We start from the raw sequence: 23,504 nt of genomic DNA on the forward strand, positions 1-23,504 counted from the left end.
CCCCCCTCACCTCCATCCAAGGCCCCAAAGGAGCCTTCCACATCCATCAGAGTTTTATCTGCGCTTCCACACGTCATTTACTGTATCTGTTGCTCCTGATGCAGTCTCCTCTACATTGGGGAGACAGAGAATTTCCAGGACACACGCATGAAGCAATCCCACCGCCCATGGTGGAACACTTCAACTCCCCTTCTCACTCAGCCAAGGACACGTAGGTGCTGGGCCTCCTCCATCGCCAAACCCTAACCACCCGACGCCTGGAGGAAGAATGCCTCATCTTCCGCATCGGGACCCTCCAACCACACGGGATCAATCATTTCCCCTCCCACCCACCTTATCCCACATCCTACCTTCTAACTTGGCACTGCCCTCATGAACTGTCCATCGTCCTTGCCACCTACCTGTTCCACTCTCCTATTTTACCTATCACTTTCCCCCACCTCCATCCACCTATCGCACTCTTAGCTACCTTCCCCCCTACCTCAGCCCCATCCCCTCCCATAAATCTCTCCACCCTCTTGGTTCACAAGCCTCATTCCTGATGAAAGGCTTATGCCTGAAATGTCAATTTTCCTGCTCCTTGGATGATATGTGACCGAGTGCTTTTCCAGCACTTGCACACTCAACTCTGATCTCCAGTATCTGCAGTCCTCACTTTCTCCCTCTCAAAATGTTGATGCTGATCTCACTCTCTCTCCCTTTGCACCTTCTCTGTGGCTATATCACTGTATTCTCACTGTTCTGCTACTCTGATGCACTTTCTATGGCACGATCTGCCTGTATAGCACCCAAAGCAATACTTTTCACTGTATCATGGTACATCTGACAATCAACCTTTGAGTAAATTTAAAGTAGAGGTTGATAAAAGTTTTGATTATCAAACATGCAAAGAGTTATGGGGATCGTGTGTAAAAGGCATTAAATTGTTTAATCAGCCATGATTGCATTAAATGGCAGAGCAGACTTGACAGGCTGAATGGCCTCCACTAGTTCCTATGTCTTTATGTCCTAAGGCACTACACAGGAACTCTGTGAGCATGGTGGCACAGCAGTCATGTGACCACACTAGTATCCAGAGGCTGAGGCTTATGCTCTGGATTCAAATCCGACCATGGCAGTCTGCAGAATTTATTAAAAAGGTTTGGTGTCAAAAGCCAGATTCAATAACCATTATAAAAATCTTTCTGGTCCAATTCATTAACTATCTGTATTTCACAGGCTAAAACAGTCTGAGTCCTATGTTCCCTAATATCATTTAGGAGCAGAAATCTGGTCTAAACATGACTTTAGGTCCAATGTGATTGATGCATGACAGTGTTCTAAAATCGACCAATAACCCACTCAACTGAAGGGCAATTTGGAATAGACAACAAATACTGACTTTGCCAGAGAAGTCTACATTTCTTTAAAGAACAAAGCAAAAACATTCTGAAAAAGCCATTTGCACTGAGATAACAAGGGAGACCTTAGAGTACATGAAAAATCTGAATTTTAGGATGAAGTGGGGAGTACAGAGATATATGTTGCAAATTGCAAGGGTCAGAGCCTGGGTAGCTGAAGGCGAGAGGGGCAATGGTGGAGTGAAGGGAAAATAGGGAGAGAAGTTTGGTGTAATATTGGAAAGGGAGAAAGAGAGATGGTCTATAATGTAAAGTGGGAAGGGGTGGGGGGGGAGAGAAGAGAGAGAGATACAGACAGGCAGACAGAGGCGAGGGGGTGGGGAAAACAGAAAGGAATCACAGAGGTGAGAAAGAGAGAGTAATTTCTCTCAAATGAGCTGCACTGGAACTGCATGCCAAAAGCCCTTTCACCACAGGCAGTAGAAAGCACAATGGAATCACTCCAATCCAGCTGGTATCAAGACCCTTGAATCATTTCCAACTCAAGTCCCAGGGGAAAGTGAAAAACAATGAATTTTAGCGGCTGTCCCTCTCCACGCTTACGTCAGAGAGTTTATGCTAACAAACCCAATCCCAAAACTTCCGTGCCTGGACCCCGAACGCCTCCATCAGCCGGCATTCTTAACCCCACTGTTTATTTGTCTTGCTATTCAGCGGTGCTTGTTTTAATGGTACATCCTCCAGTCACAGCCCAGGCTAACCTTTCACCCTCCCTGTCCTGTTTGTTGAAACTCTGCTTCTGTAAACCAATTTTAAAAAAATGCAGGCCACCAAACGTGGCTAAAAGAAACGACCGGCGGACAGAGATAAAAATAATTATCCCTCAGACATCCTGAAAAGACAGTCCCATAACTAAGCACGTGTTACAGTGTTGGCTATCAACAAGGTTTCATTTATTAAGTATTAATGCAATATCTCATACAGCCACACCTCTTCCCCCACCTCCAATTCTTTCATCTTGCCACATGCTTTATGGGATGGAGCAGGGGAATGGCAGTGAGGGAAAATAATGCAGGTTTTCATCGTCACTCTCCCCAGCTTATTTTTTCATGATGGGAAGCGAAATTTGACTCCAAGTACTAAATAGAAAAAATGGCACACAAAACAGGAACAATAAAAGTTCAATAAGATAATAAACATAGGCCCAGAGGAGGAAGTGTCCTGTTCTATGTTGCTATATACTAACCAGCGAGCAAGTAACTGTGGTCTCTTGTGTGCTAAAAGGCTAAACTGAAGTCCAATCCGCTCTCTTGAGGTGTATATCATGATCATGAACCCGTGGAACGATATCTCAAAGATGAAAAGAATTGAGTTCCCACCAGGTTCCTGGTCAATATTTACTCTTCAAACAAGATCACTCTATGTCATTTATCAGACTAATGTTTGTAGGAGTTGCTGTGCATTAATTGGCCATTGTAGTCCTTAATCTCCACCAGCCAGTACACTTCAAAATGTTTCTTTGCCTTTAGAGCGATTTGGACATTCCTGAAGTCATCAAAGGTGCTAGTTGTCAAATCATGGAGCTGTACAAGACAGAAACAGACCCTTCAGCCCAACCTGATCATGCCAACCAGATATCCTAAATTAATCAAGTCCCATTTGCCAGCATTTGGCCCATATCCGTCCAAATCCTTCCTATTCATGTACCCATCCAGATGCCTTATAAATATTGTAATTGTACCAGCCTCTACCACTTCTTCTGGCAGGTCATTCCAGATATTTTGATGAATTATCAACTACAATCCAAAATTTTGATGCATCAGAGGATGATCGTCCTTTGCCTCCTTACTAATCTCCTTCACTTTAGAAATTTTGGTGAGACTGTGACATTGTGTGGCCTAGTAATCCAGAACCCCAGGTTAATATTCTAGGGATATGGGTTTGAATCCAACCAGGATAGATTGTGATTTTTGAATTCAATAAGAATCTGAAACAAACTGTTAATTGTCATAAAAATCCATTTGATTCGCTAATGTCCGTCAGGGAAGTAAATCTGTCATCCTTACCTAGTCTGGACTGTATGTGACTCCAGACCCACAGTGGGATATTGGTCAGTTGCAGATAGGGACGGAGAGATGGCCAATGGAGTTTAATCTGGGCAAGTGTGAGGTGCTGCACTTTGGAGATCAAATGTTAACGAAAAATTTACAGTTACTGGCAGCACCCGGAACAGCACTGACGTACGTAGGGATCTTGGGGTTCAAATCCATAGCTCCCTGAAAATAGCCACACAAGTAGATAGGGCGGTAAAGGCAGCATATGGCATGCTTACGGGGAGAATGCGGGTAAGTGGAGTTGAAAAGCCCATCAGCCATGATTGAATGGCAGAGTGGACGCGATGGGCCGAATGGCCTTACTTCCGCTCCTATGTCTTATGGTCTTTGTTGATCAGGAAAATGAATACAAGATTCAGGAAGTCACGTTGCAGCATTATAAAATTTTGGTTAGGCCACACTTGGAGTATTGCATTCAATTCTGGTCACCACATTAGAGGTTGGATATGGAGGCTGTGGAAAGGGGGCAGAAGAAGTTTACCAGGATGCTGCCTGGATTAGAGGGTATGAATGATAAGGAAAGGCTAGAAAAACTCAGTTTTTTTTTGTCCTGGAGCAGTAGAGGCTCCCCTCAGAGACTTGATAAAAGTCTATAAAATTATGAGACGCATGGGTAGGGTTGACGGTCAGAATGTCTTTCCCAGAGTTGAAATGTCTCATACTAGGGGGAGATGCATTTAAGGGGAAAGGGGGAAAAGTTCAAAGGAGATGTGAGGGGCAAGTGTTTTTACACAGAGAATGGGAGGAGTATGGATCGCGCTGCCAGGGTGCTGGTGGAGGCAGAGATGACAGGGTCATTTAAGGGACTTTTACATAAGCACATGATTATACAAGGAATGCAGGGCTATGGACTACAGGCAGGCAGAAGGGATTAGTTTGACGTGGGGCATGTTCGGCACAACATCGTGAACCGAAGGGCTTATTCCTGTGCTGTACTGTTCTATATCCAATGTGGTTAACTAGCAACTGTCCTTTGAGCAATTATGGGCAGGCAATAACTCTACAGCATTACTCCTCATTGCACCTTAAATGCTATGACACCTTGACCTAAGCAGTCACGCATTCTATTCATAGTCCAGCACTTTGCTGGTCTTCCCAGTCATCCTTCAAGACTTCGATCTACAGCCTTTGGTGACCTTGGTCACTCTCCCCTGTGCATATCACCAAAGATTTAATAATTTCTGGAGAGCAGTCATATTAGCCTGTCCCAGCAAGGCAAGGGTTAAGAGCAAGGATGTAATGGAGGAGGAATGGCTTATGTTTGCTACAGGATGTCTGAACTGTCTGCCATTAGCGGTTAATAGGCTTTCCAGGCAGTAGACAAGTTCAAAACGGGCAGCGATTGCAACTGGGTCTAATCTGGTTGGCATCAGACTTCTGCATGCACCCACAGAGCATTGGGACAGTAATCATGAAAAGATCTGCATTTATATAGTGCCTTTTTACAACATCAGGTCAGCGCACAGCACTAAACAGCCAACAAAATGCTTCTTGAGTCGTAAACTCTGCTGCGGTGAGGCAGCTAATTTGTGCACTGCAACCTTGCACAAACAGCAATGTGATAATGACCAGGTGATCATGGTAATGATCACAAAGGTATACAGACCAGGAGACTGCTCTTGTGCAGCACAGTGCCGTGCAGTGCCTTAGATTTACCTCAGAGTCTGATAGTGTCATGCATTTGGGCTCATGACAGGATAAGTGGGAGTCAGGCAATGGCTCCCCTCTTCCTCCTCACTTCGTGCCACCAAATAAGAAGGCCAGTTGAAGAATTCTCTTCTGCCTCCAATGCTATTCTTTAAATTAGCATTAGGAGCTTTCTGATCACTCCTCATCTCCCCACTCCACTTGCTACAACAGAGAAGGCAAGGCAGGGTGATTATGCAGTCGTGGAGTTGCAATGCACCGTAGATCTTACACCACTGCAGTTCTTTTCCCCTGAAGCAGGGGTTCATGTGCACACTTTAAAAAGAGAATCACGCACTCCCAGTAAACTACTGCAGTATCACATGGGAGGGGGGAGCAGATAATATCACACTCTCACGGTATAAAAGTCTTTTTTTTAATCTAACTACATAAACAAAAAAACCCAACTGTGAATGTTGGGAACCTGAAGTAATAACAGAGAATGCAATAACAGGGACAGTAGCATAGTGGTTATGTTACTGGACTAATAATCCAGAGGACGGGAGTTCAATTCCCACACCATGGTAGTTTGAAATCTGAATTTAACAAAAAGTCTGGAAATGAAAAATTGCTGTCAGCAAAAGTGACCAGGAAGCTGCTGGATTGTTGCAAAAATAATAAACTGACTCATGAATGAGAGTTAGGTCAAGTCCCAACCCTCAGCCTTGAGCACAAAGTTGAGGCAGACACTCCCAGTGAAGTACTGAGGAAGTGCTTCACTGTCAGAGGTGCCATCTTTTAGATGCGTTGTCCAAACAAGGGTCCATCTGCTCTCTCAGATGGATGCTAAAGATTCGATGGCCACTATTTTGAAAACGGACAGAAACTTTATCCAAAATGCATTACACAAGTGACATAAACCCCATAATCTAATCAGTTTCAGATTGCTGTTTGTTGGTGTTTTCTGTGCACAAACAGGCCTTTGATTCCTCAGACTGCAATCATGTCTACAAGGAGGTAGAGGAAGTGAGGGAATTTCACAGATTGACAGCTGAAGGCATTGACACGGATGTCAGAAAAAACAAAATTAAGAATGAATGAGAAGATGAGAATTGAAGGAATGTGGAGATCCCAAAGTCATGTAGGGCTAGAGGAGGTTACACAGTAGGATTAAATTGTTAGATATTCTGCATACGCACCACACATTTATAATTTCCCGTTCGGGAGGTTCTGTGTTCCTGAAGATCAGGCATTTGCATCAACATTCTGATTCTATCTGTGCTGCATTGCTCAAAAGAGCGAGAGAGAAAATGATCATACTTACCATTCTCAGTCTGCACCTCACCCACTTTCCAGCAGGAAGATTGATCAGTACTGTGGTGAATCAAATCAAATTGCAAACTGAGCGATCAAGTTTATTTTACTCGTACGAACAAATTCAATTTTCACTGAAATTTAATCTATTCCTTACTCCTCAGCCTAACAGTAAAACTAAAAAAAAATGTAAGTGGAGCTTGCACTTTGCACTCCAGTATCTGCAGGATTGCTGTTTCCTTTGGTGACTCTATTTCAAACTTGGAGCAGACTGCCCATCCCCTGCTCAACAGCAACCTAAGATTTAGCCTATTTCCTTACCTAAATCACTACTTTGGAGATTTTTTAAAAAGTGGACTTGGGATAGGGGCATGGAGGCATGCCAGTATTTGTCATAGAAACATGGGAAATAGGAGGAGTAGGCCCTTCAGCCCAGTGAGCCTGCTCTGCCATTCAATATGATCGTGTTGATCTTCAATCTCAAAGCCACGCCCCTGCTTACACTCTATGCCCATTAATGCCTTTTAGTGGTTGCAAATCCATTTTTTTCCTGAAATATTACGAGTGACTTGGCCTCTGCTCTGTTATGTGGTAAAGAATTTCTGATTCACCGTCCCAAATGAAGAAATTTCTCCTCTTCTCAAGGCCTACCTCATCTCCTGAGACTATGACCTCTTAGTCTTGACCTCCAGACAGGGCAAACATAATCTTTAAATCCAGTCTGTCCAGCCTTGTCAGAATATTGTATGTTTTATAGAGGTCTCCTCTCATTCTATCGAACTCTAAAGAATACAGGTCTTGTTGAGCCAATCTCTCCTCACTTGACGAGCCTGCGATCCCAGTAATCAGTCTGATCAACTTTTCATTGCATCAAGGATTGGTCTTATGAGGCAGAGGATAGATTCCCTGCTCCTAACCAAGAAGCCCGTGGGTTCAAGTTCCACTCCAGGTCTTGACTGTCAAGAAAGGTATGTTCATAACACACTCAAACAAATAAAGTATCAACTTTCACATTCTTCCAACTCACATCAATGGCCACCTGGTAAGAGTGAGAGAGATTCTTGGTCAGCCACGGTGAGGTTGGAAATTTGAAAAGTCTCTCATGACTATCCAAAGCTCCAGACTATGACGTGCATGTACGAGTGCATTTTGTCACAGCAGACGTTTTTTTTTAAAGAGGAGGATGGGGACAGCTAATGTGAATCAATTCAGTACCAACAGCATGAGGTTCAATCCCCATTCTGGCTCGAGTGGTTTCAGGACCTGTCTCTCTCTGCCCTGCCAATGATGGAGGTCACAGTGCTGTGGGTCAGACTTGTCTTTGAGCAAAGGACAAAAGAAGCTTTTGTTGCCTTGAGTCCTTTTCTTCGGGGTGGTGCAGTTATTTGATATAACTGAACAACTCAAGGCCACATTACAGGTAACCAAAGACAATCATGTTAACGCAATGCTAGAGTCTCATTCTTAACCAATGTGGACTAAAATGCAATTCCAGTCCTTCAGCGGTGCAGTTGACCTCTCACTGCCCTCTGAAATGGCCTATAAAATCACTTTGTTGTGTTCAAGGCAACAACTCACATTCTTCTCAAGGGTAGTTAGGGTCAGACAATAAATGGTCAGCAACACTCACATTCAATGAATGAACAAAGAACAATACAGCTCAGGAACAGGCTATTCGGCCCTCCAAGCCTGCGCCGACAAGGGCGGAGGAGCGGGAAGTGGAGGACGTGCGGTGGAGAGCATCGTCAACCATGTCTGACGGGAAATTGTGGTCTTTGAAGAAGGAGGCCATCTGCGTTGTTCAGTATTGGAATTGGAATTGGAATTGGAATTCCTTCGCCTTTGCGATCCCATATTCCCAATTCCTTCGCCTTCACCGCATCTGCTCTGAGGAGGACCAATTCCAATACTGAACAATCCAGATGGCCTCCTTCTTCAAAGACCGCAATTTCCCCTCAGACGTGGTTGACGATGCACTCCACCGCATCTCCTCCACTTCCCGCTCCTCCGCCCTTGAACCCCGCCCCTCCAATCGCCACCAGGACAGAACCCCACTGGTCCTCACCTACCACCCACCAACCTCCACTCCCGGCACCTTCCCCTGCAACCGCAAGAAATGCAAAACTTGCGCCCACACCTTCCGCCTCACTTCCCTCCAAGGCCCCAAGGGATCCTTCCATATTCATCAGAAATTCACCTGCACCTCCTCACACATCATTTACTGCATCCGCTGCACCTGATGTAGCCTCCTCTACATTGGGGAGACAGGCCGCCTACTTGCGAAGCGTTTCAGAGAACATCTCTGGGACACCCACACCAACCAACCAACCCAAACGCCCTGTGGCTGAGCACTTTAACTCCCCCTCCCACTCCACCAAGGACATGCAGGTCCTTGGCCTCCTCCATCGCCAGACCACGGCAACACGATGCCTGGAGGAAGAACATCTCATCTTCCGCCTAGGAACCCTCCAACCACAAGGGATGAATGCAGATTTCTCCAGCTTCCTCATTTCCCCTCCCCCAAGTCCCTCCTCCCTACCTTTTATCTTAGCCTGCTTGGCACACCCTCCTCATTCCTGGAGAAGGGCTTATGCCCGAAACGTCGATTCTCCTGTTCCTTTGATGCTGCGCTTTCCCTGAGTAATTGACCTCTCCCGGGAAAAAGTCTCATACTTTCCACTCTATCTATGCCATTCACAACCTTATAAACTGCTATCAGGTCGCCCCTCAACCTCCTGCGCTCCAGTAAAAAAAAAACCCAGTCTACCCAACCTTTCTGCATAGCTAAAATCCTCCATACCAGGCAACATCCTGGTAAACCTTTTCTGTATCCTCGCCCAAGCATCCACTTCCTTCTGGTTGCATGATGACCAATGAATTGGGGAAGAGAAAATACTGTCTCAAACCGACACATATCTTTGTCAGCTACTTCACCTAATCCTAGTATGTAAAAACCTTGTCCACATCCTACTGGTAGCCCTGTGCTCTGTACATATTGGAGCAGATATATTGACCTTCGTGCATACTGGTTTACATTGTAAGGACAGGTTTTGTACAACGTTAGAAGCTTAAGGTGCAATCTGATCAGGTAGTTTAGGCCTTTCTTTTCCAACATAATCTTGTAGGGAACCCCATCTATAATAAAAAAGATACTTCTTTACTCCCTTGAAACTACTTCCTGGAAACAGCTTCGCATGTTAACCCATCTCAGCACGAAGAAACGTCTGGACTCTATAACTCACTTTTTCATGGCTATATTGATACCAACACCCCCTTGTCAATACTGAGTACAGAGAGAAAGAGGAGCCAATTCAGTCCCTCAGTTCTGGCACTCAAAGATTATGGCTTAAATGTATTTTAATGCAACTCACCTTAGTTTTGCAACCATTAACACTGTTAGCCTTCAAAACATTACCAATCCAGTGTTTGAAATTTTGAATTGACCACCCCCATCCACAGCTTTTGCTGGGAGAGAGCTCCCAAAATTTCCAATACACTTTGTGAGGAGCAGTGTTTCCTGACGTCACTGCTGAAAGATGCAGCTCAAATTGTGAATACTTTTTCACCCCTACTGTCGGATTTTGAAAGAGAAGGAATAAGTATTTCAAGTCCTGCAGAATTATTTCACCCCATGACGAGTCAAAGGAATACCCAATTTTTATAAACTGTGTCATAACAGAAGATTATAATAATTTATAGAATTCTTTATACTGCTTAGAGCTGTTGAGGCTGGGTCATTAAGTATAATCAAGGCTGAGGTAGATAAATATTTAATCAGTAGGAGAATCAAGTGTTATAAGGCAGGAATGTGGAGTTGAAGATGATTAGATCAGCCATGATCTCATTGAACGGTGGAGCAGACTCAACAGGTTGAATGGCCTACTTCTGCTACAACATTTTATGGTCTTAATTTAGTTTCTTGATGTAGAGTGTTTTTATTGAAAGTGACATCAGTGGGGGAGGAGAGAGAAAGAGGAACTAGCTGAGAGGAGTCATGGACTCCTCATGCACTTTCCATCATGACTTCATTAACTATCAATACTTAAACAAGGACATTGATTTACCTTTCTCCACACAAAAACAAAACTAAAATGGTCCAAACATACAAAAATCAAGACTCAGTAACTTTATAATTAAGCTAATATTCACCCATTACAATGTACTACATAGGTGCCTAACTCAAAAACTATTAAAATGATTGAAAAAGGGATGCATTGCCAATCACCACCACTTGAGGCTGCAAGCGAGTCACTATACTTAAAGGCATTGGAGCCCCCAATGGTTGGGAGTAGGTAATGCAACATACTTCTACATAAGTTTTGGAATTTGTAAATAAATCTTCCTGTATAATTTCAGACAGAGAAAATATGCAAAAACAAGTTGATAAACTTAGCAAAGACATTCCTGGTTTTCGTGCCTACCGCAGCCACATCATCGGCATTTACTGGATGAGATTTTAAGTCGTTCCTGAATTGAATTGAATTTATTGTCACGCGTACCGAGGCACAGTGAAAAGCTTTGTCTTGCGAGCAATACAGGCAGATCACAGAGTTAAATAGCATAGATAATAGTAAACGGTGGAAGAAACTGCCCTCTCAGATGGATCTAAAGATAAATGTGGTTCTCTCAGGTGGATATTAAAGATAAACATGGTCCAATTTTAACAAAAGGCAAGGGAATTCTATCCACTAACGAGGTCAATACTCCCTGTATCAACATTAACTTAAACAAAGTTGATCAAACATCATCTCTTTGCTCTCTTGCCATGCACAAATTGGCACTTGTGTTTCCTGCATTTCAATGGTCAACATTTTTAAAGCAACTTCATTGGATGTGAAAGGTACTATATAAATGCAAATTCTTTTTCTTTCTTTATCTCAGCAAAACCTGCCAACATGCTTGACCAGGTGCCTTGTCAAAACAAAAATGAACAAAATACATAAGCTTCACAAAAGCATAATGACACAGGATAAAGAGATATGTTTTGAGGGGTGTCTCAAAGACGGAGAGCAACAGGACAGTTCAAGGCAAGAATTCCAGAGCTCAAGGTCCAAGCTGCTAAAGGCATGCTGCAAATTATAGAGGGATTAAACTGTCCAAGAGGAGCTGGCCATGGAGTTGGAGTTGGAAGGTGTAAAGATCTTAGAGGGTTACAAGGCTGGAAAATCTTACAGAGCTGGACAGGAGCCAGGCCATGGAGGGGCTTCCAGAATTGTAGTTATTTATAGCACAGGTCATCGACAAGCCCACTCACAGCAGTGCCCTGGGGGGGACCAGCATACAGTCAGTCCCAGTCCATCACTCGGACTCCATAGCTCTGCAGGTGCATTTTCTTCAAATTCCCACTCAATTTCCTTCTGAAATCATTGACTGTTTCCATAGCCACCACCTTCATGATCATCATCGTACCACTCACAGAGTGAAAATACTTACTTTAGTCTTGTGTCTTTTAGCCTTGGTACAATTAATAATGGAAAGAGTAACTCTTTATCTATATTAATTAAGCCAGTGGTGATAATGTAGATCTCTGTCAAATCTCCCCTCAATCTCCTTTACTCCTTGGAGAACCACAGCATTTCAAGCTTAACCTTGAATCAACAACATTCTTCACCACCCACCCATCCCTAGAACTAGTCTGAAAAATCTTCTTTGCACCTAACCTAAACGGTAGAACCAAGACATTGTTAGGCAAGGAGTCAATATGGGTCAATGAACCCAGCAGAGGGCTGATAGGAGAGTGAAGGGCAGGAAGTGTGGGTAAAGACAACTGCAACAGAATGCACCAGAAGGACAGAGAAAAGGTGGTGGCACATATATTTCACATTGAGCTATGTGTATCAGTGAGCCATTAGTCTTCAGCCTTGCAGATGAACAGTTTGATGTTTGATTGTGGGGTGATAGTGAAGAAGGCGTTTGGTATGCTTTCCTTTATTGGTCAGAGTATTGAGTACAGGAGTTGGGAGTACCGGTCATGTTGCGGCTGTACAGGACATTGGTTAGGCCACTGTTGGAATATTGCATGCAATTCTGGTCTCCTTCCTATCGGAAAGATATTGTGAAGTTGAAAAGGTTCAGAAAAGATTTACAAGGATGTTGCCAGGGTTGGAAGATTTGAGTTATAGGGAGAGGTTGAACAGGCTGGGGCTGTTTTCCCTGGAGCGTCGGAGGCTGAGGGATGACCTTATAGAGGTTTACAAAATTATGAGGGGCATGGATAGGATAAATAGACAAAGTCTTTTCCCTGGGGTCGGGGAGTCCAGAACTAGAGGGCATAGGTTTAGAGTGAGAAGGGAAAGATATAAAAGAGACCTAAGGGGCATCATTTTCACACAGAGGGTGGTACGTGAATGGAATGAGCTGCCAGAGGAAGTGGTGGAGGCTGGTACAATTGCAACATTTAAGAGGCATTTGGATGGGTATATGAATAGGAAGGGTTTGGAGGGATATGGGCTGGGTGCTGGCAGGTGGGACAATATTGGGTTGAGATATCTGGTTGGCATGGACAAGTTGGACCGAAGGGTCTGTTTCCATGCTGTACATCTCTATGACTCTATTTGACAGATGTCAGGGGCAGGTTCTTCACGCAGAGAGTGGTAAGGGTGTGGAATGCCCTGCCTGCCAATGTAGTTAACTCAGCCACATTAGGGGTATTTAAACAATCCTTGGATAAGCACATGGACGACGATGGGATAGTGTAGCGTGATGGGCTTAGATTAGCTCACAGGTTGGCGCAACATTGAAGGCCAAAGGGCCTGTTCTGCGCTGTACTGTTCTATGTTCTATAATCTGGATCCCATTAAAAGAAGTGAGACTAAAGGAGCACTGACCTCATCAACTGTCAGATAGTGGTCGAGTGGTACACGGCACAAGAAACCCAAAAGGCCAGACTAAGGCAATGAGGTTCAACTCTCAATGCAGCAGCTGTGGAATGTGAAATGTACTGAATATGGAATTCAAAGTGTCCTCCAGTAACGGCAAACACTGTGACAAACATCATTGAGATTAAAATTCATTTGAGGAGGAAATCACCCATCTATATCTGGTCTGGCCTACTGTCACTCCACAGCTACTTAACTGCCCTCTGAAATGGCCCAGCAAGTCAGGCAACATTTGCTCACCTTGACAGCGGCTCCCATATCCCATGAAAGATTTTCAAACTATAACCTGAGCACAAGAAACACAGCAACACAAGGTCAGTAAAGATGAGGTGGTTGATTAATTACTACATCCAAAAACCTAGCAGCTACCTCACATGGTGGTACAAAGTACTTTGAAAATGGTCCAGAATTTCATTCCTTCAATATCTTAACTCATTGTACACAGGATGATGAAAGTCATCACATCACGCTCATCTCAGATCAGCAGGGCACAGGTTCCAAATTCCACTCGAGACTCAAACACATAACCCAGGGCAACAGTCCTAATGTCATTCCTGAGAGAGAACTGCACTGTTTGAGGGTCAGTACCAAGGATGTATTAATTAATTCAATGAACGTGGGCATCACTGGCTGGGCCAACATTTATTGTCAAACTATAATTGCCTTTCAGAAGATGGTGGTGAGCTGCCTTATTGAACCCCTGCAGTCCACTTGGTGTAGGGAGGGAGTTACAAGACTTTGAAGTGGAATACAGCAATGTGGTTGATTCTTAACTGCCCTCTCAGCAGTTAGTGACGAGCAATAAATGTTGGTTTAGCCAGCGATGATCATATCCTGTAAATGAAGAATAGAAAAAAAATTCCAAGTCAGGAATGCCAGTAGCTTTTAAGGGAACTTGCAGATGGTCATGGTCCCATGTATGCATTGTCCTTGTCCTTCCAGATGGCAGTGGTTGGGAGTTTGGAAGGTGCTGTGTAAGGACCATAGTTGACTTTCTGCAGTGCACCTTTTAGATGGTACACACTGCTACTGAGTGTCGGTGGTGGAGGGAGTGAAGGTTTGTGGACTTGGTACCAATCAAGTGGATTCTTTGTCCTGGTTGGACAAAGTAGATGGTGGATAAGATTTGGGCAGTCAGGATATTGATAGTGGGAAATTCAGTGATGATAATGACATTGAATTTTACAGGGCGGAAGCTAGATTCTCTCGTTAGGTTTGGTCATACAGCCATAAAACATGGAAGCAGAAGTAGACCATTCAGCCCATCAAGTCTGCTCCACCATTCAATGAAATGGTGGTTGATTGTTAATCCTCAACTCCACTTTCCTGCCTTTTCCCCATAACCATCGATTCCCCTTACTGATTAAACATCTGTCTCTCGGTCTTGAATATATTCAGTAGGCCAGCCTCAAAAGTCCACTGCAGTAAAAACGTTCCACTGCACAACCACTCTCAGAGAGAAAAAAAAATCCTCATCTCTCATAGAAATGGGCAATCCTGAGATTACTTGTGGTCGTCTCACAAAAAGGAAACAACCTTCCTGTTCTAGCCTGTTATGTATGCAAAGAATTAGATATGGTTAAATAAGATTTCCTCTCATTCTTCTTAACTCCAATGATTACAAGCCCAACACACTGACATCTCCTTATAAGAAAATCCCTCCATATCCAGAATAAATTTCTCTGGACTGCCTCCAATGCTGCCTGGCATAGGTGTGGCACATATGTCACTTGCCAATCATCAGCCTGAACGTCGGAAGTGTCATATTGCATTCGGACATGGCCTATTTCATTTCTGAGAAATCACAAATTATGCCAAACATTGTGCAATCATCAGCAAACATTCTTACTTCTGATCTTGGGATGGAGGGAAGGTCATTGATGAAACAGCTGAAGATGGTTGGGCCTAGGACACTACCCTGTGGAACTCCTGCAGAGATGTCCTGGAGCTGAGGTGATTGACCTCCAAAAACTGCAACCAGCTTCCTTTGCTCCAGGTACGATTCCAGGAAATGGAGAGCACGCTTTGCCGATTTCAGTTGATTCCAGTGCTGCCAGGGCTCCTTGATGCCACACGTGGGTAAATGCAGCCTTGATGTCGAGGGCTGTTACTCCAACTGCACCACTGGAATTCAGTGCTTTTGTCCATGTTTGAATCAAGGTTGCATTCAAATCAAGAGCTGAGCGCCACTGGTAAGACCAAAACCGTCAATATGATGCTGAGTGAGTGCAATGTGATAACACGGTTGTAACCTTGCATCACACCACCAATTATCAAGAGCAGACTGATGAGGCGATAATTGGCTGGGTTGAATTTGTCCTGCTTTTTGCATACAGGACGTAGCAATGCAGTGGGCTCTGGAGCACAAGTTTTCAGGACTACTGCCTGAACGTTGTCAGGGCCTGTAGCCTATGCACTATCCCGTACCTAGGGATGGGACCATTCGCCACAGCAGATTCGCCGCCGACGATTAGCCACTGCCCTTTGACCACCGAGGACGCTTAGCCACCGCCAATTGGCCACTGAAGATGATTAGCCACTGCAAGTAAGTTGTATATTTTGAATATTGGTAGTATATAAAATTGTCGTTATATTGGTTAAGGTAGTGTTTGTGTTGTTTCAGTAACAACTCTACAATAGACGTGGCAGTAGCTGATGGGCACCGTTGTTTCCGCATGATATGTGGTCAGTCTATGAGACAACAACAAATGACGAAGATCGCACAAATAATCACACTGAAGCCGCTCATCAGAGAATTGCTTTTGAACTCGGAGCTCACCACCCAACCATATGGAAATGTATTGGAACGTTAATGAAAGTGCAAAAGGGGCATGATTTATATATGGAACAGCTGATAGCGGGTTAGCCACCACAAATAAAGCTCAAAAAGCATCAAGGCGCAAACGATAGAATAAAAAAAATTGTTCTTGAACACGGCGAAAGAGATTGTTTGGAATATCTTAGAGGAATAGCACATAACTATCAAATGAACTGAAATTTCATTGTTTAATATTAATGTGAGATTTTACTGCCATTAAAAAGATTTTTAAAATATATTTCCTTTTTCTGGTTAAAGTTTGTAACTCATTTTTATATATAAACCAACAAAATGATATTTATTTTACCTCTTTTTTTTAAATCAATATGTAGTATGTAGTTGTATAAATAAAGGGGACTGAGAAGTATGAAAGAACAGGCGGGAGGGAAAACAATCAGTACATATATTTATTTCCGGTGGCGAATAGTCTCCAGAGGTCAAACGACCCCAGTGGAAAAACGCTGGTGGCGAACCGGCAGTGCCTAATCACCGGTGGTGAATCTGCCGTGGTGCATTGCCACCAATCCCCCGTACCTACAATGATTCCTTGATATCACGTGGAGTGAATGGAATGAGCTGAAGATTGACATCTGTGATGCTGGGCAAAAGTGAAGACTGCAGATGCTGGAGATTAGAGTCGAGAGTGGGATGCTGGAAAAGCACAACTGAGGAGCAGGAAAATCGATATTTCAGGCAAAGGCCATTCATCAGGAATATCCAGAAGAGATCAGAAGTCACATGACAGTCCAATAGGTTTATTTGAAATCACAAGCTTTCATTGCACTGCTCCTTCGACGGGGGAAGGTCACCTTATGAAGCAGCAGTGTTCTGAAAACTTGTGATTTCAAATAAACCTGTTGGACTATAACCTGGTGTTGTGTGCCTTCTGACCTTGTCCACCCAATCCAACACCGATATCTCCACATCATATCCAGAAGAGACTGAGATGGATTATCCACTTGGCACTTCTGGCTGAAGATTGTAGTAAATTTTTCAGCCTTATGTTTTGGACTGACATGATGGCGTCTCTCATAATTGAGGATGGGAGATTTGTGGAATCTGCTTTTCCAGTAAGTCGTTTAGTTGTCCACCACCATTCACGACTGAATGTAACAGGATTGCTGATCTGATCGTACAATTATGGAATTGCTTCGCTCTGTCTGCTAGTTGCTGTTTGGCACATAAGTATTTATTTTCAGGTTGAAAGAGATGAAAGAGCTTTACTTTCAGTTTAAAAGAATAGAGGAAGCTTTACTATGCATGTAAGCCAATGCTGTGTTTGCCCTAGGAGTGTTTGATAAGGACAATGTAGAAGGAGCTTTACTCAGTATCTAACCCTATGTTGTCTCTGTCCTGGGAATGTTTGATGGGGACAGCGTAGAAGGAGCTTTACTCCGTATCTAACCTCCTGCTGTATCTGTCCTGGGAGTGTTTGATGGGGACAGCGTAGAAGGAACTTTACTCTGTATCTAGCCCCTTGATGTCTCTGTCCTGGGAGTGTTTGATGGAGACAGTGTAGAAGGGGCTATACATTGTGTTTAATGCCATGATGTCTCTGTCCTGGGGGTATTAGTTGGGGATATTGTAGAAGGGGCTGTACTCTAACGCCACATTGTACCTGGCCAAGAAGTGTTTGACATCTGAAATGGAAATTACATTGCAAATATTTCCCCATTAGAGAAACTAATATATCATTGCTGCCATCATCAAGGACACGAAAGAAGGCAACCTGACCATTCTATTCCATGTTTAAATATTTTTACAAGCCCTCTGAAGATAGCACACATAACACAGATTTCATTCAATTCAGCCTGGCTTCACCTCAGCAGCTCTACTCTGTAATTACTGTCCCACACGGCAGGCACAAAGTATAGTCAGAGGACAAGGCTGGCTATGCTTTGTGGTTTGTGGTTTTGTGCCGGAGTCAGAAACACAGTCCCTTCACCCTTCTCGTTTTGAAAAAGAAAATCTTAATCTGTTTGAGGCACTGCATGTTTAGAAAGTACAAGGACGCGCATTTACTCCTTAACAAAGAGAAAGGAGTCTGAATAGAACTCCGAAAGGAATCTAAAGGCACTGATAGACAAACTCTTTGCAGTAGCATTCCAGATAAATATAATCACTTTGCAGGGAAGTTCATTTCTAGAGAAATAGAATTGAAAAGTAAGTAAGATATGCTATGGCACCTTATTTGTGTCCAATGGACAGAGTTGGACAGCAAATAACTTAAAAGGATATAGAGTCTAAAGAAAAGATTTAGAAGGTTGATATAGGAATGGAGAGGGCACAGTTATAAGGGGAAACTGAACAGGTGAGGGTTTGTCCTCCAGAAGACAGAAAAATAAAAAATGCCATTAAAATGATAAAAGGGTTTGATTGGATAAAATTAGGGGAGATTTGGGAGTTTTCAAAACTAGTCCATACATATGAAACTTAGGCAAGTAAGATTTTGTTTAATATGGAATTCAGAAGCTTCTTTTTTCAGACAGTTGTTAGAAAGTGAAGCTTGAAGTGGCCAGGTGTTAGATTTGGAGGTAGGTGAGCACTTTGGTGATAGTGACCACAATTCAGTTATGTTTACTTTAGTGATGGAAAGGGATATTCCGCAAAGCAAGAGTTATACCTATGGGATAGGCGATTAGATAAGATTTAGAATGCATAGGATGGGGAAAGAAACACAATTGAAATGCGGAGCTTGTTCAAGGAACAGTTACTGTGAGTCCTTGTTAAGTATGTACCTGTCAGGCAAGAAGGAAGTGGTCGAGCTAGGTATGATCAAGGAAAACCATAAGGCTTTCTATATGAATATCAGAAATAAAAGAATGATTAGAGTAAGATTAGGGCCAATCAAGCAAATGAATATCTTTTGTCAGTATTCACACTGGAAAAAGAGAAAGACAATGTTGTTGAGGAGAATACTGAGATACAGGCTACTAGATTAGATGGGATTGAGGTTCACAAGGAGGAGGTGTTAGCAATTCTGGAAAGTGTGAAAATAGATAAGTCCCCTGGGCCAAATGGGATTTATCCTCGGATTCTCTGGGAAGCCAGGAAGGTGAATGCAGAGCCTTTGGCTTTGATCTTTTTGTCATCATTGACTACAGGAATAGTGCCGGAGGACTGGAGAATAGCAAATACTGTTCACTTGTTCAAAAAGGATGTAGAGACAATCTTGGTAATTATAGACCAGCGAGCTTTACTTCGGTTGTTGGTAAAGTGTTGGAAAAGCTCATAAGAGATAGGACGCTGAAAGAAGACAGAGGGTGGTGGTTGATGGGAATTGCTCATCCTAGAGTTCAGTTAACAGTGGTGTACCGCAAAGATCTGGTTTGGGGCCGCTCCTGCTTGTCATTTGCATAAACGACTTGGATGAGGGGGTAGAAGAATGGGCTAGTAAATTTGCGGATGACACGAAGGTTGGTAGAGTTGTGGATAGTGCCGAAGGATACTGTAGGTTACAGAGGAACATAGATAAGCTGCAGAGCTGGGCTGAGAGGAGGCAAATGGAATTTAATGTGGAAAAGTGAGTTGATTCACTTTGGAAGGAGTAACAGGAATGCAGAGTACTGGGTTAATGGTAAAATCTTGGCAGTATAGATGAAAAGAGAGATCTCAGTATCCATGTGCAGATCCTTAAAAGTTGCCACCCAGGTTGATAGGGTTGTTAAGAAGGTATATGGTGTGTTGGGCTTTTATTAGTAGAGAGATTGAATTTTGGAGCCATGAGGTCATGCTGCAGCTGTACAAAACTCTGATGGAGTTTTGGAGTATCGCATACACTTCTGATTACCACATTATAGGAAGGATGTGGAAGTTTTGGAAAGGATGCGGAGGAGATGTACTAAGATGCTGCCTAGTATGGAGGGAAGGTCTTAGGGACTGGATGTTTTTGTTAGAGAGAAGAAGGTTGAGAGGTGACTTAATTGAGACATATAAGATAACCAAAGGATTAGATAGGGTGGGCAGGAAAGCCTTTTTTCGGATGGTGATGGCTAACATAAGGGGTCATAGTTTTAAATTGAGGAGTGATAGATATAGAGTCATAGAGATGTACAGCATGGAAACAGACCCTTCCCTCCAACCTGTCCATGCCGACCAGATATCCCAAACCAATCTGCCAGCACCCGACCCATATCCCTCCAAACCCTTGCTTTTCATGTACCCATCCAGATGCCTTTTAAATGTTGTAATTATTGGAAACAGACCCTTCCGTCCAACCTGTCCATGCCGACCAGATATCCCAAACCAATCTGCCAGCACCTGCCAGCACCCGACCCATATCCCTCCAAACCCTTGCTATTCATGTACCCATCCAGATGCCTTTTAAATGTTGTAATTATACCAGCCTCCACCACTTCTTGTGGCAGCTCAATCCATACACGTACCAACCTCTGCGTGAAAATGTTGCCTCCACAGGTCTCTTTTATATCTTTTCTCTCTCACCCTAAACCTATGCCCTCTAGTTCTGGACTACCCCAGCCCAGGGAAAAGACTTTGGCTATTTATCCTATTCATGCCCCTCATAATTTTGTAAACCTCTATAAGGTCACCCCTCAGCCTCCGATGCTCCAGGGAAAACAGCCCCAGCCTGTTCAGCCTCTCCCTGTAGCTCAAATCCTTCAACCCTGGCAACATCCATGTAAATCTTTTCTGAACCCTTTCAAGTTTCACAACATCTTGCCAATAGGAAGGAGACCAGAATTGCATGCAATATTCCAAAAGTGGCCTAACCAATGCCCTGTACAGCCACAGCATGATCTCCCAACTCCTGTACTCAATACTCTGACCAATTAAGGGAAGCATATCAAATGCCTTCTTCACTATCCTATCTACCTGCAACTCCACTTTCAAAGAGCTATGAACCTGCACTCCAAGGTCTCTTTGTTCAGCAACACTCCCTAGGACCTTACCATTAAGTATATAAGTCCTGCTAAGATTTGCTTTCCCAAAACGCAGCACCTCACATTTACCTAAATTAAATTCCATCTGCCACTTCTCAGCCCACTGGCCAGATGTCAGGGGTAGTTTCTTTACTCAGAGAGTAGTAGGGGTGTGGAACGACCTGCCTGCAACAGTAGTAGACTCGTCAACTTTAAGAGCCTTTAAATGGTCATTGGATAAACATATGGATGAAAATGGAATAATGTAGGTTAGATGGGTTTCAGAGTGGTTTCACAGGTTGGCACAACATCAAGGGCTAAAGGGCCTTTACTGCGCTGTAATGCTCTATATCCTATGTTCTGACAACCTCATGGAGTAGCTGACGTGAAGAACAGATGCGCTTAAGTGGGAATTAGAGAAGTACATGATGGAACACAGTAGAGGGTGATGCTGAAATGGTGAACTGAAATAAACTAAGCAGATAAGATTCATGTGAAACATAAACACTGGCAAAAACAATGAGCCAAACGGTCAGATTCTGTGAAGTGCAGTTATGTGCAAGTTTGGTATATGAAACATATAGTTTAAAACATTAAAAACAAAAATAGAAATTGCTGGAAAAGTTCTGCAGGTTAATGGAGAGAAATCAAAGTTAACACGTTGGATCAAGTGACCATTCCTCAGAATGGAGTTTTCACCCAAAACGTTAATCTGCTTTCTCTCCACAGATGCTGCCAGATATGCCGAGCTTTGCAGCAATTTCTATTTTTGTCACTGATTTACAGCATCTGCAGCTCTTTCAGTTTTTATTTAGCTCAAAATATTAACTAGTCCTCTCTAATAAAAGAAAAATACTGCAGATACTGGAAACCTGGAACAAACACAGAGAATGCTAGAGAAACTCAGTAGGTCTGGCAGCATCTCTGGAGAGACAGAAAAACAGAGTTATATGGAGAGATGGTGGTAAAGTGATATTATCACCAGATTAGTAATCCAGACCACCAGGCTAATGTTCTGGGAACATGGATTCAAATCCTATCTTGGCAGACAGTAACACTTGAGCTCAATAACAATCAGCGCTTGTTAAATGTCATAAAAAACAATCAAGTTTACAAATACCCTTCAAGGAAGGAATCTGCTGCTCTTTACTGGTCCAGTTTACATGTGACTCCAGGCCCATAGCAAAGTGGTTGGCTTGTAACTGCTCTTTAGGCAATTAAGGTTGGGTAATAGATGCTGTCCTAGCAAGAGATGCCACATGAATTTTTTATTTTTTAAACGTGATCATTTGCAGTCTTGTATGATTCTTCTGCAGAAGTATATCCTAACCGTCTCTCTCTCTCTCTCTCTCTCTCTCTCTCTCTCTCTCTCCACAGATGTTGCCTACCTGCTAAGTATTCCTAGCACACCCTGTTTATATAACAATTGCATGTCATAAGAGGTATCAGCAAGGAATTGCTGCATGATAGGACTCACCATGTGTAACAGACACAAGGAGCTCCAGGTAACTCCCAATCAATAGTCAGCCATACCAACCCCAACCATTGCTCAAGTGTGTTACAGGCATCAACTCCATTGGTCTTACCTCTGCAAAAAATCGGTCTTTAAACTCCTCAGCGTTGAAAGTCTCTGTCTCCAAGCGATCTAAGCACACAAAATAAAGACAAAGAATGGAAATGATCAATTGAAAGCCTCCTGCTGCTCCAATATGTGGAGCAAAATAATGAAGAAACCCAGGTCAATGTAGAGCAGAGAGAAATGACTAGCAGTCAGAGGGCTTGCTGAATTCATGGAGGAATCCAGCTGTCTTGGAGATGGGGTGGGATGGAGGATGCCAGGTAACCCTATACATTGTGTCTCAATGGGTAGAGTATGCAAAAGCAAAAGGAGAACATCTTCATGCCTTTCGTTGGAGTTGCCCAATTTACATACTCCTGGGTACATTTAAGTAACCCAAGCCTCAAAGAGAGTTCTCCTCAGTGCTTCAACCAACGTGTATAGGTAGATGATCTAGATTATCATTGGTTGGCATAGTCCTACTGGATCATAGGGCTGCACTCATATTACAGACAGGTGACTGGTAGAGAGAGAAATAGATCCTTCGGTCCGACTCGTATATGCCAACCAGGTTTCGTACACTGAACTAGTTCCATTTGCCTGTATTTGGCTCACATCCCCTTAAATCCTTCCTATTCATCTACTTATCTAAATGCCGTTTAAAATGTTGGAATTGTACTCCCCTCCACCACTTCCTCTGGCCCTCATTCCATATGCACACTACCCTCTGTGTAAAAATGTTGCCCCTTAGGTCCCTTTTAAATCTTTCCCCTCTCACCTTAAACCTATGCCCTCTAGTTTGGTACTCCCCTACCCTGGGGAAAAACAAAACTTTGGCCATTCACCTTACCTATGTCCCTCTTCTTTTTCATAAACCTCTATAAGGTCATCCCTCATCCTCATACACTCCAGGTAAAAACTTCCTAGCCCATTCAGCCTCTCCATACAATCAAACCCTCCAGTTTTGGTAACATCC

The 23,504-nt window shown here is 43.3% G+C and overlaps 1 protein-coding gene across 2 annotated transcripts in view; it reads right to left on the reverse strand.

The window, feature by feature from the left end:
• Positions 1 to 23,504, reverse strand: part of nhej1 (nonhomologous end-joining factor 1) — a 297,043-nt gene that overhangs the window by 207,660 nt on the left and 65,879 nt on the right. For both annotated transcript variants that reach the window (XM_043694287.1, XM_043694288.1), the window contains exon 5: positions 22,557 to 22,615. In XM_043694287.1, the coding sequence (XP_043550222.1) occupies positions 22,557 to 22,615 (59 nt within the window). The remainder of the gene's footprint in view (positions 1 to 22,556; positions 22,616 to 23,504) is intronic.

This window comes from Chiloscyllium plagiosum, chromosome 7 (genome assembly GCF_004010195.1).
Source record: "Chiloscyllium plagiosum isolate BGI_BamShark_2017 chromosome 7, ASM401019v2, whole genome shotgun sequence".
Taxonomy (NCBI): Eukaryota; Metazoa; Chordata; class Chondrichthyes; order Orectolobiformes; family Hemiscylliidae; genus Chiloscyllium; species Chiloscyllium plagiosum.